A 14,780-nucleotide genomic window follows, 5' to 3' on the forward strand; every position below is an offset into this window, starting at 1 on the left:
GTCGTCATTCCTCGACATTACAGCGAACGATGGTAGCGTCCATATTTTCATTTCTAGATGTTAACCTCGCCCCCGCGAGACAGCTTTACCGCCTCGCGACCAAATTGAGAAATTTAAATCGCTTCATGGAATTTTTGCAATCTTTCTGCTAACATTCTGCGAGATGTTGAGTAATTGCTTGATTTAATATGTTCGTGAAATTGCTATTAAATGAGTGTTTCTTTAGGGTGATTCAAAGATAATTGAATTGTCTACTATTTTTGTAATCCTTTGTTGGATCAAATATGTTTAATTAGACGGTGGATACTACTGCGATGGGGAAAATGATAATTATATTTTTTTTCAATGCATTAATTAAAGGCAAAATGTGTCGTTCATTTATTTTCAAGTGTTATTTATTACGATTTTAAAAAGACCGCCAAAGGACATCAAATTGAAATAAGAGTTGAGTAATAAAATACGGACTGGACATTTTTCCTTGCAGAAGTTACGCAGACATATACTTACATATTTCTGCTTTGTGATTTCGTTATTTCTTATTCGTTATTACAAATTACAACTGTTATCGTTGCGGCATTTTTCCTTTTCTCTCTTTATGGTGCGTTTCCGTTGGATTGAGATTTATTTGCCTTTTCCCTAAGAAATTTCTTGCTTGATGATGTCATCCGTTTAAAAAGACGAATCTCTCAAAGTAGCCGGCCTGTTATGATAAAAATAAAGGTGAAGATCTTAATCGACGACAACTAACTATCTTTTAATACGGATAATTTATGAGCTTTTAAAGATAAAAATTCTTCATCTCTCTCTAACTGGTTTCATTAATTTTCTTCTTTTATCTTAATTACGAGTTTTATGTTGCATCATCAGCGACAAAATTGTCTTGATTTCTTTTTATTGCTATAATAAACAACTTTGAGTCACCGTTCATTATTCCATTATTTGAATAATATTGTTCATTAAATCGAAATTAAATATTTCTTTGTTAATTATATCGGGACGTAAATTATGATTTAATGAAAATTGAATTTTCTTCATCTTGTTGTATCGTCTGCTTCAATACATTATAGTCATTTTGAAGAAGAAATGTTGTTTTTTCATTTATTCTTTCACTTTGTACACGCAAAACAAGACATTTTTTCCACTTATCGAGCAAGTCACATTTATCGTTAATCACATATATGTTTACAAAATATCATATATGCAGTTCTGCCAATGAAATCTCGATTTGTACGGTCAATATAAAGTAAATGTTGGATATAAAAAGCTCATTCTTTCATTCGTGTTCAATATGCCTTTAACAGAGTAGGTACTGTGGATCGAATGGCAACGTTACGAGTCATACATTCTATTATACGTTGAATAAATTTTATTATACGAATAAGTACAGTGAGGAACGAGCGACTTTCCTTATTCGTTCAAATTTTTCATACAGATTTTAGAAGTACGAAATATCTTATTAATTCGACATAAAAGTATATTTCTTAGAGATCTCTCTATGTTAGTTATCATTTTTAGATTACTCTATTGCGTTATTAAATTGGAATGTTACTTTTTTCTGCCTTGAAGTGTGTAACTGTTTTCCCTTATCCTTCGCGAAGAATTTGCTCGATGTTAGCAATATTCTTTTTTCATTTTCATTCCACCCATTGCGAATGGCCATTGCGTGAATTTAAAAGAGCTATCCCATTATCCTATTAAAGCGTATGCATGTGCATTTCAGTAAATGTTCCGAAACACATTTTCTGCATCGTTTAGGAAGAAAAGAAAAAATATCTGAGACAACTGTTGAAGCATAATATAATTTTCAATATTGAAAACAATTTTCCATAGACTCATGTTAAAAACTTAACATTCTTATTTCTTTTAATTATTTCTGTAAGATATTCATATTTGATATTGTATTTTATCCGAATTCTATTTTAAAGCTATAACAACGGAGTGCAAGAACTTTGAATATTTTATATTTTTCATTATTCCTCGTCGACCGTTTAAATGTCGTCATAAACCAATGAGTTTGATAACTTACTTAAGCTTTTTCAAATTCGTTTATCTCAATCGAATTCCGTTATAGCATCAAAGTGCAACGACCTTGACAAACGGAAATCGAAATCCGCGGGCACGGCCGTATACGTGGGACGGTTGCAAGCGTTACGCAAGGCTATAGTTCTCGATCGTGATTCATGATCGACGGTTGCTGCCAAACGCCCGCAATCGCCTTTCGCCGCCTGATGCAAATACGTGTCCACACTCTTGCAACGAATTCCTCGTGTTACACTAACCTCGACACGTGAGAAATCGTCTGTAGGTTGACGCGCATACAGTCGTACCTACAGTGGCATACATAGACGTCGCGTCATTCGATGTTACGATCGTTTTATCCGCCACTTTTATGTATTTCTATGGATATGCGTAGATTTTTCTGCTGACAAGAAAAATCTCTTCGCTTGCTCGTACCATAAAAGAGTTCGTAATAAATTTTAACGTCCATTTGGTTTAGGAAATGATTGCTGGGGGATTTGCTAAAAAAAGAGTTATACATTCCATGGAGAGCTTAGATTCGTACTAAATTTATTACAATATAAAATAGAACAATAGTTAGATTTTAATAACAAGTAATTAATGATAAAAAATTTCAATATTTTCATTTCTCGAGTCAGTCATTATTAAACCTAAGTTTTTAAGCAGTTTCGTGTCCTTCATCTTTGATTTTGTTCCACTTTTGCTAGTCTTTTATCTGTGGAATCTTCTACCTCGAAAGATGCTGATTTTTCGATCTAAGCTTCGGAGACCTTTTTCATACCCTTTGAGACTTTGCTTTCTTATCTCTGAGATTTTCTTCTCTTTTGGCATCGAAAATTTGGAACTACATTTTGTAAATTGTTGTTACGTTATTTAGTTTAACACGATTGTTATTATCTTTGTCCCGTTTTATCTCACAGTTATACCTTTTATATTTCCACGTGTCAGTAAAATATTGCCACGCCCTTAACGCTGTTGTAACATACGTAGTAAGAAAGAACAACCCTCGTGTACACAATTTTAACGCAACACTTATTTATCTTAAAAGAGCCGTCAAGATATGTAGAACATTTCATAAAAGGTGGATTTCCTTTTTACAAGGGGTACTTACGCTGAATAAGTTCGTTGTATACAGTAGCCATTTTCACGGAGCAGATTTTCAACACCTTTTGAAGACTTGCTTTTTCCGTAAGAGATCGCATTAACGAAACACGTTTCAGCGAACCCAATTTTCCGGCGTCAGTATCATCCGCCCCCGCTTTCAGTCTCAAGAGACGGACTTTATTGTTTTACTCTGGAACAACGCTAACGTTTCGAATCGTTTTTGCGCTAATCTCCCGCCTTTCTTTCCCGAGATCGCGTATCTCTTCCTATGCAATCGTTACAGCCCCCATTTAGCCCCGTTTTAATCGCTATCGTTTCGGTTTTTCATTTCACGATATCTCTGCATCTGTTTTTATCCGTGCATTTAGCTCTATGTGGGCAATTGTTGTATCTAAATACAGCAAAACCGAGTAATGATCGATACTCGGAATATTGAAATGATACGAAGAGTATCGTAACAGGACTGTCAAGAAATTTTTCGCGTATCTAGAAATGGTATTTCAGGGGAAAAGGGAATTTTGTGTTTGCCATTTTTTAAAGATAGTATAGATATAGAGTAGCTTAGGAATAAAGTAATATATTATTCTTATGTCAAAGAGAGTTATGTATACGTAGAACGTAGAAGAACTTTAACAAGAAAGAGTAGTTGAAAAGAATTATTAGGAAAGTTGGATCTTTTTAGTTATTTTGTGTTTCTGTATCGAAAGAAAGTATAACTTTATTTCATCTAATCTTAGTAAATGTCGTGCATATTAATTTAACTTTCTCTGTAAGTAGATGGAATTGGTCAAGTTGCTATCAGTATTCCTTCGTTAACATCTTCGTCTTTAATTTTAATTGTAATCAGAAGAGTTTAAAACGGACTTCGCATTAGTTACTTTTCAGCCTAGAAAACAATTAGATTTACTTATTTTTCATTTATCTGTATTGTTCTTACAGCTCCCAGATAAATATCACTGGAATTTTATTTTATCCTGGAATAAACATTACTGCGTTATACAATAATTATCCAGCATACAGTAACATTATAACATTCATTATAACATTCGTATAATTTAAGAAAGAAGAGCATAAACATATAAATCGGAAGAAAATTTGTTTATCACACTATATCGATATCGATTACATTTTTAATTAATCATTTCAAATACGAAATAAAGTAACATCGAAACATTTAATTTCAGATTGCAGTGGTTGATATTCGTCCTGTTCTGTGTGACGCGCGTCAACGCGGACTTTTTCAACGAGAAAAAAGGTAAGTGTCAGTTCATTCAACGATAATGGGCCGACTCGGGGGTTGGTGATTCAGAGATTCGAGGACCATTTGTCCCTCTCTGCCCTTCCAGACGTCGTCTACTATGACGATCCGTGGTACAAAATTCTCAGGAGGGCTCTTCACTCGTCGAGGACTTCTCAAGAATATTCAGCGGGTTTTTTACCAATCTTTCTCGCGAACTTCCAACGTTATTCGTTTTACGTGAGCAATGCTTCGTCACAAAGCTATTCGCGAACCGTCCGCAACAAGCTAAACGAAATTTCGTCGGTTTCTCTTTCAATCGCTTTACATTTTTCAGTAAGTCACTTTTCGTCTGTGTTGTTTTAATATTCATATCCTTTTCTTTTTTACTGCAGTAGCTTCTTGTTTTTATCGATTGATAATACCTATTAGGAAATTATATTCATTAGGAATTGTTAGCGATTGCAACTTTAATTTTAAGATCAAGCTGTTTCTTGAAATAAATATTTAAGGGTCAGTTAATACAAATATAGAGAAGTAAGAGGAATTTTAATGGAAAGGACAAAGTTAAAAAGGATTGTTCTATCAACTTGAAGTAGTTTGTTTTATTTACACTGTATTTCATGTTGATACCAAAACTTTTTCAAATGTATGTAAAGTATAAACAGTTTGTTTGTCGTACTGATAGCTCTTTTGAATTCAGTTATAGCTCGAATTTCTTCCGTCGAATGTGGAAAGTGCAGTGATTCTTTCCGAACCCGCGGACTTCTTTCTTACTTAAGTGAGGTCGGTCACTCGTAAAAACGAATCGTCCAGCCATTCTCAATGGACCATCTCGTTGAAGTTGATGTAACATGAAGTTAGGATCTTTATTTTTGGATTCTTAAGTTACCCTTATATTGCAAAAGTAACAACGACAAATTCGATTATTTCAAATTATCTGTTTAAGACGATAATAACAAAATAATATTCTTTTATCCTATATTATACATGAATTTTCTTTAAATAATTCTCACTTTTTAACGTTGCAGTATAATGTGAATTAAGAACAATTTGCAATAGCAATTCTATTAAGGGAAAGTATGATAAATACAGGATTGTAACAATTTTATGGTGTTGTAAATTTTCACGAAACTATTTCATATTTCCGAGCAATTTTCCATTTTTCATGAAGTGAGGTAAAATATTAGCAGTAATGCGAAGCAAGTTTCGAAGAAGAATGGAGATTCCCGAAGAAGGATTTAATAAAAATCTTGCTTGAATCGTGATTACAAAGTCCTAATATCTTGAAATGGTTTTATGATCATCAGCATATCTTTATTTCCTCCTTTAAGAATTTCATAACCCGAAGAGTCGCGTCTCAGATTCAGCAGATATTTCATTCCGGCAAATCGTTTTTATACAGACCTTCATTTCGTTTCCGGCATTCCATATTATTCTGATCAGTCGTTATAAAATCGAGGAATCACAGTTGAATCGTTAAGAAATAATTTATCGATTCTTTCATTTTTCGTATACTGTCACTGTATCGACGAATGTATTAAAAACGAAACAAATATTCCTTTCTTCAAGATATTGAAGGGAGTTTGTAAAAAAGGACGTATTACGGTGATGTTTCCACTTAAATCGATATCATTCCATGTTTTAGATATCTTTTTACTAAAAGTGAAAATATCGGATTATTATACGAGTATTTCTTCAACAATAAATAAATAAATAAAAAAATATATAGTATAATATATATGTATATATATATATATATATATATATATATATATGAACTTTCAGTAGATTTTTAAGAAGTTTTTTAAATAATTAAAGAAACCTACATGTTATATTAACGTTTGAGGAAATATTCTGAAAATAGTTTATGGTTGAAATACCGTATTTTTTCTTAACCAAAATAAATTTAGTTTTTTAACTTATCGTTAACATTTATTAAATTTCCAAGTAGCTAATTATAAAATTTGAATACGTAACACGTTATCTGTAACAAGAAAACGATCGAAATGCTCAAAATCATTTCAACGATAATTTAAGATTATGAACGATTCGCATTCATACTTTAATTTCCCAAGCGATTTTGCGGCGATGCATAGACACAATTCTAAGGATCTGTCTCGAAGACAATCCGAAGTCGATAATCCACGAACGCAAGAAGCATCGCGTTATCCGGAAGCTCGAAAGACTCAGCCGCTCGGTGAGTTTCCGGTTCTCTTATCAGGGGCGGATGCAAAGAGGCTAGGTCGGCTGTGTCGGTGGTGTTATAGTATAGGAGAGCGGGGTGAAAAGGGACGAATAGCTCCCGCAGGATGCGAGATAACTCTCATCCCCATAGCCTCATTTGTATCCGCCTCTCTTCTTCCACCTTCCATGGTGAACGGTTACTTTTTGCATCACTGCCTCGTCAATATTTAACGACGCGTCATTGGTCAGACCCAATTGCCATTTAATTTCATTTTCCTTCCCTACTGTTTTAAAACGATAATTGAGAATATTTAATTATAACGACTAATTTTTTACAATTATTGTGGAACTTCTGATAAAATTTAGGGATTTAATAAAGAAATATAGACTTAATTGAAAATATCATAAATTACAGTAATAGAATAGAAATACTATTGTTAGAATGAATGATATTAATTTATCTTTTAAGCTAAATTGAAACGTAAGGGATAATAGCAAAAGATTACGCCAATTAAATTGAAAAATTCTTTTTTTTAATGACAGTACTGATATTTTAAAATATTGATCAACGTAAATGTATATATTCTTTTATAATAAAAGATAGTTTCACTAATACTACATAATAGGATCGTGAATAATTCCTTTTTCTTTTTTTTTCTTTTAGGGAGAATACAGATAATTGTTTAGTTTTTATTTTTAATACATTTATTCGATAAGCTGGAAACTAATTCCACGTGCAATTGCATTGGTCGTCGTAACGAAAAGAAAGAAACGATCCGAGAATTCATTGTGGTTCATTCATCTTTCCATGAAATTGTTCTTGCAACAAGATAATGAATATACTTGGATGCGTTTCAGGAACCGTGCAAATAGAAATTTACTGCTATTGGTTTAATTATCTTTCCAGCGTACATTTCAGCGAAACAGTAGAATATGGACACGAAATAGATAAATTACTAGAGGAGCATCGTCCACGTTGATTTATCGCTGTGAGAGTTTGACCGATTGAAATTAAATTCAATGGCAATTCTACATCCTCAAAGATAGTCAATATTCCTTCTGATGATAGACTGCCAGTTAAACTAAAGGTAATCGTTAAAAATATTTATTCTATCCATTACGTCTAATCTTTTCTAAGAATGAAATAAAATACATATATGTTACTTTATTTGGCGCAATTGTACGTAATATCTTTTCTTACAAATATTTAAATTGTAAATTTTACCGAATTGTTACCGAAAAATGTTGTGAAATTTAGTGACACGGTAGTAAAAAAGTATGAGACATGGTTCTCCGTTGTCTGGCAGACGAAGCGTTCAAAACTGTTTTATTGTCGGTCTGTTTACCTTAGGAAACAGCGAGGAGAATTGCTTCCTGAGAATGTCGCGAATAAGGAACTGAAATATTACAAATTTGCATCGAAAATGTTTTAGTTTACACGACCAGCTCGACAGTTGTTCCGATCGTAAAGAAAATCCTTACTTCTTCTTCGCCGGCACGCTCTCCACAGTACATTTTCGATTCGATTCTTCGATTACATTTTCATACTCAAGGGAAATAATGCATTAAAAAGACAATGATGCCTCCAAGTATAAATATCTTTTAATCGAAAAGAATATATCTGCCATTTCATTAAATTATTAAACTGGTCTCGGATATAAAACATTCTTTTTGCCGCAAGATTTGATAATGACGAATATCGTTCATAAATATCTCGTTTCAGTCGTATTGTTAAAAAAGTAGAGGTAATAATATTTATTAGTATTTTTGAGATGAATAAACTATATGTATATTCAGGCTCAGTCTCGATATTACGAAATGTTTATAATTCCCTTCGGAAATAACGTGTAAATTTGTTATATTATTTATCTTTTCATAGAAGAATTTCCGAATATTATAAATTATTAGGATATCAAATTCATGGAAGTGTAATCACATAAGAGTAATGATGAGCTTAAGAATTTCATCTTACATCGCTATACTTTTATCAAAAAAGTTATCTGAACTCTAGAATTCCTCAATTAAAAAGTTTTCAAATTTGTAAAACAGAACTTAGATATTCAACAGGCAAATAGGGGAAAAATATCGAGCTGAACATTATGGGGAATAGTGGAACACGCCAGATGCCGTAGCGGTTACGATTGATAGCGTAATTCTTTAGAAATAAATGAGACGTCGCGGTCGGCTGGATTAAAATTTATGAGCAGAAGCAGGGTCAGTTAAAAATCGGAGACGAACTAACAGTGACAGTTTCTTTCTAGCGATGAGGGGAGATTATGCAGGAATGCGCTAAAATAATGTTCTTACAACTAATATTTTTTCCAGTTATGCTCATAGAAGGTTACATTTAACGAATCTTCTGATAATATTCGTTTGACGATATAATCAATATGCACATTAAGACCACACGCAGTGACTACATTTAACATTATTATCTTTTATTATGAAATATTGTAGATCCACGTTCAGTAACGTCTCACGCACATTAATATCCGAAAGTGCTTTCCGAACCAAATTCCTCTGGAAAATTGCATCACTATAAATATCCATTACCCCACGTTACTTTGAGCGACCACTGAAGCATCTTTTTAAAAGCTGTCCCACAACTTACGAAAGTTTATTCGGCGCGACTTTTTCAGGTCAGCTATCCTTCGCGTTGAGTAATACTTAATCTCGTAGCACGTTATTTCCGGATTCACGACAGATGATGAATCTACTTTAACAAATAAGAACGTTTCGAGGTTCACGTTACACGATCACTTTGGTATTTTCGTATCTGTCACTGAAAAGCAGAGCGTTCATTAATTTGAAGCTTGTTCGCTAAGAAATTTTACCGAGCGAAACGCGAAATAAAAGGGATCGGCTGGAACAAAAAGGAAGAGGTTGCGCAAAGGATTGGCCCGATGAAACGATTTACGACACGATGTGCCTCGAATTTCGTTGTTTTTTCTTTGGTGTGTGCCGGATGTGGGCGTCGATCGAATCTCGCATACTTCGTAATCGCAATGAGGTCCAATAATTCGGCATGACTCATCGATCAGTCACGGCTTAAGCTGAATTTACATGCGGCGTGTGTCGACTAATCGATTCCACTCGTGGATTCCTGTTGCATTTTAATGGCCGTGAGAGCGGTGACATACTAAGAATTTCGTGTCGAATTGACCTGCTTTTTGTTGGATAATCGATTCCCGGAAATTGGAAATGTAAGTGTGATTGTTTCCACCGACTTTTCGGGTCGATCGGATAGGTAGGTTTGAGTGGATGATTTATAAAAATTGATGTTTTTTGACAAACATGTTTTGACGTAGTTTTTAGAAGCGAACATTCCAGAGTATCGGAAGTGTCATGATGATTCTTTTCTGACAAAAATTATTATGGTCAGATAAATGAAATATGTTGATGTTAATGGAAATCGTGTCTTCCTTTAGATTAAATAAATTAGTTTTTAATATTTTAGTGCCAAAGTCGAATACGAATGTAAATAAATATATAAATATAAAATATTTCTTGGCACTTCGCTTCGCAGTTCAATTAAATTATTCAGGAAGTTTGGACAACAGATTTGTATTGAAAAATGAGTGTGTTTTAATAAAGTTGAACAGAATTTATATTTTATATTCAACGAAAATGATTGACTTACAATGTTTGTATGGAAGGTCTATTGCTAATTGTAACTCTCAGTTTATTGTTCAGATTGTAAGCATGACTTCATATTTGGGCGTGATTCTAAAGTAACTGGAACAACTCGGACGATCTCTGTCATCCCCTGATAGAATTATTTTTACGATTCTGAATCATGATGACGAAGCATGTGTGTCTCATCCGTAAGACATAGTCATGGCATAAATACTTCAATCAAGGTAAATGCAATTCGTCACTGGGGAGAATAAAATGGAATTATGACAACTTCTTTCCAGTTACGATTACCATATCCATTTGTTACTTGTAATAGCTTATATCTGAAGTGTAAAAGTACATTGACAGCAGAATGGATAAATTAATCTAGATGACTCCATCATTATGAGTACAAGGACGATATGTATATAGATACAACTCCGTTCAAAATTAAATATCAAATGAAATATTATATTTAATATTCTGAACAGCAACTTACAGAATTTGCTAATCGTAAGACATAATCAATAACCCGATTAATTCTGTTTTATAGAATCACTTGAATAATTTTATATCGGCTTATTTTATTAAGTACAGTTTACATTTCTAACGACATACTATTATCGCAATAATATCTGATCAATATACAAAGATAAAAATTATACAAATTATAAAAACCGCGTGTAAGTATGAAAATACTTTTTCCTATCGAATATAACCTACTTTATCATTTACAAGGAAATAAAAATTCTCGTGGAATTATTCAAAATATTTCGACCACGAAAACTCGAAAAAGCAAGACAAATGCAAAATTTGAGGAAGAAAAAGAATATGTCAAAAAATGACAACGGCTAATCTATCATAAATAGTCAGCAAGTGATAGAAGCTGTGTGAAATATCATAGTTTGTTCGCAAGATAGCCTCGGGGATATGAATCGGGGAGCAGCAGACTGATAAACCGCAGGATTATACACATGTTAGAGACAAGGGGGTTGATGTTGTACGTGGAACAAGTAGGCGATATATTACAAGCTGGGTTAACCATACGTAGTGAAAGTTGCGGGGATTGTCGGGAAGAGGAGAAAGGGTGAGAACAAGCTTCCAGACATTTTATACTTTCCCGGCACGTTCCGTGCCCAATATATCTCGCCTCGGTCACAGACATGTCTGTAACACGTTTCGGTAATCATTTTCTATGATTTCTCTGCATATAATTTCCTTCTGTTTCTAATATTCTCCTTTATATTTTGTACTATAAGGTTTTTAGAGATATGGTTGTTCTACAATAACAGAGAATTTGCTAAATCATAATTACTTGATGATAAATTTATTCCTATCTCCTAATTATATTATTTTTTTAGAAACTTTTACATTTTCTATGAGATACAGAGATTTTCTTGAGCGTGTATAAATTATGAGATAGTTTACATTTTTTAGACATCGTAATCCATTAATAATTTCTAAAATATATCCTCGTGTAATTTTTACAATATTCGTAATTTTGTAAGAAAAGTTATTTTTGATTATTCTGAGTTTTTTTTAAATTAAGAAGTTGATGGGACTTTTTATTCAAATTTAAATACACCGCTGAATCAAAGAACTAGTCAAGCGTTTAAACGATTTTACATAATTTTTCACGTTCTTTTCTTATCTGTGAAAAAAATAAATCAATTATCCTACGCAACAATATATTCTTATAGAAATTTTAGCAGATAGAATAATGATCAACTAAAAAGTTAATTTTTGTAACTGATCGCGAGTAATATTAATTTGTGAACATAATTATTCCTTTGCTGCTTCACTTTGAAGATATACGCATATGTATATGTATACGCCAATCGTATCAGAACCAGTTCGAAAATGTCAATCAATTAGCGCGCAGCAACCACTATAACAAGTTGGACAGATAGTAATTACACTGTGTAACACCTTAATGTAATTAACTCTGCCCAATTGCATATCTTCTATGCTAGTCAGACAAGATTAATCTGTCATATGACATGCAGATTATTACAATCTATGCAACAGATGCGCTCCGAGTAAATTTCGTGCGATGATAAGAATATCATTGATTTCGTTAATCTGATGTCCTGGAAATGTAGGCATTTTAAGGAGTTCGAATTAGGCTAGAAACAGACTGAAATAAATAATAGGAAAATACAGCATAACGAAAGTATCTTTAGATGATAATGAAAATTAAACATTACCAGGTAAAAATTCAAGAGCGATAATTTTCTAATCACATTATATATATTGTTTTTTTACGAACAGTGATCTCCTCAATTTCAGATAAATTCCAATATGAATAAAATCATAGAGAACAGGTACAGGTCAAAGGACGAAACAAATCTGTATTCAGATTCCATTTCTTTAGTTTTGTCCATAAAGATACAAATTTTCATAAATATCTGCTGTTTAATAATCGAGTTCTATTCGATCGTATTTTTATGAACCTCGGTTCAAGGGATTCCATCGCTGGAAATAAGAAAAAATAGCGTGGAAAGGGATGATTGTCGGGAGAAAAGCGATTTCGTTTTTAGGTGAGCGTGCTCGTAAAACAGTCGTGGATACTCGCGATATTTCTTGCACAAAATGAAACATACACACACACACACGTAAATATATATCGTTCGTTCTTTTTTCTCCTATCATTTTCTTCACGCGTATATCCATTTCCTGGCCCGTTTTGTCGTTGCCACAACCATTTTCGTCGATGTCCGTCAATCGAGCACGGACCAACCGTTATTTTCCCTCGCAAGTTCTTCTTTTCTACCGTTTCAAGAATTTTCGTGGCCATTTCTCGTTTTATTTGGCATTTAAAAGTTTGTGGTCGGCGAAAACAGCTTGATAAAAGTACGTGATACAGGGGCGTTGGTTTGTCCAAGACAATTCAGCTTCGTGTTTGTTTTTTGTTTATACGAAGTTCTTTAAGAAAGAAATCGAAGGATTTATTATAATTTATTTTAAAAAGATGGATTTGTAATAAATTTTTTATAGATAAATTTCCAGCCTTTAATTGCTACCGTTGATTAAACAAATCCCGATAAAATTTATATTTTACAAGCAATTTTACAAGAAAAATTTTACAAAATAAAAAGTAAGGAATTTGAAAGGATACATTAATTTTATAGTAAGATTAGTTAAACGTTTTTGTTACTTTCCTTCTTCAATAAATTAAATTAATTGATTTTCAATAAAATACCAACTGGAGCATCTCTACAACTTGATTTATTCGTAGTTGTATTGTATTAGTTATTTGAGCACGGTCTGTGGTGTTTCGGGATCCACCCAACTAAGTTCTCCACATGTCCCCCAAAATCATTGTTGCTCATTCCGCTGGTACGCACTAAGGCATTAGAGTACTAATGTACTAGTGCCGAAAACAGTGGCCCACATGCACTAGAATTAGAGTACTAGAACTTTTGTACGCGAGTAAAACATAGATGATGCATGTGTCGTTGAACCCGCTAAGTAGTCGCTAGTTACTTCACAGTCGAGCGACCGCAAATAAAGAATAGAACAAACAAACTAATTGGAAATTTCACAGAGCATAATTTAATATTTTAAATTTAGGATTTAAAAAGTACCGGGCGTGAAAATAGCCATGTAAATGTATCCCTCGTATAAAATGTGCTTTAATCTTCGTTATTATTCGCATTTAAGTAATATCACACGAACCCCTGTGGCCACATATATTCGCCTTGGCTTCTCGCGAGGAAAAATTAATAAATAGTGGAATTTCAGCCGGTGAAATCGGATTAAGGCTCGAGAACGAAAATTCGACCAAGTCGTGTGAAAGTAACAAAGCAGAAAAGCGATATTAAGAAGAGAGAGAAGTGTGCGAAACAGGGGAAAGCAACTTTATGCTTGAGCTTCGGCATTTAAAAGCATTCCGCGTTGAAAAGCTGCCGCCTGAGCTAACTTTATGGGAGTTTCTTGCGTGCCATGAACAGAGAAAAAGAGTCGCATTATAGGAGATCGGTAAGAGAGAATGGAAATTGGAAAATCATAGATTCAGGTGGACGTTGCACGGTTGCTGTTATTATTCTTAATTTGAAACGTTATTCGACTGATGATAACATATTTTTTATATTTATTTTATATGTTATATATAATATATTTATATATTTTTATTATTATTTATATATTATATATAATATATATCTATATATTTCATATATATGGCAAAGGTGGAAGGAAGTCAAGGGGAAAAGTGAGGGTGAAGAGAATGACAAAACCGTCTGTTCGAAATTAATTATCTTTATTAAAAATAAATTATAATGAATGAATGATAATAATTTAACGATAAGTAATAATTAGAAAAAATTAACGATGATAAATTATAATACCAATGAAATCATAACAGTGGGCATTAATTAAATTTTTATTAATTTTGTACATTCGATAAAAAACTTAATTTCTGAGCAGATATTAGATTTAGATAGTATGTATGTAATTATAACTGTGATATAAGTTTCCTTTATATCCATCCGCACTTCCAGTTGGGTAAATTGATGTTACTGAAATGTGCAATTTAATACATTTGTGTGTATGTTACAACTATAAGTGAACATGAAGTCTGAAAGCATAACGTATATACTTGTTGTGTGCAATCATA

General features: G+C 33.0%; 1 protein-coding gene across 6 annotated transcripts in view; it reads left to right on the forward strand.

Moving 5' to 3' along the window:
• LOC126917452 (collagen alpha-1(XVIII) chain) overlaps window positions 1–14,780 on the forward strand; it is a 343,182-nt gene that overhangs the window by 17,719 nt on the left and 310,683 nt on the right. For all 6 annotated transcript variants that reach the window (XM_050724316.1, XM_050724318.1, XM_050724319.1 and 3 more), the window contains exon 3: window positions 4,308–4,378. In XM_050724316.1, coding sequence (XP_050580273.1) covers window positions 4,308–4,378 — 71 coding nt within the window. The remainder of the gene's footprint in view (window positions 1–4,307; window positions 4,379–14,780) is intronic.

The sequence above is a fragment of the Bombus affinis genome, chromosome 6 (genome assembly GCF_024516045.1).
Source record: "Bombus affinis isolate iyBomAffi1 chromosome 6, iyBomAffi1.2, whole genome shotgun sequence".
In the NCBI taxonomy this organism is placed as follows: domain Eukaryota; kingdom Metazoa; phylum Arthropoda; class Insecta; order Hymenoptera; family Apidae; genus Bombus; species Bombus affinis.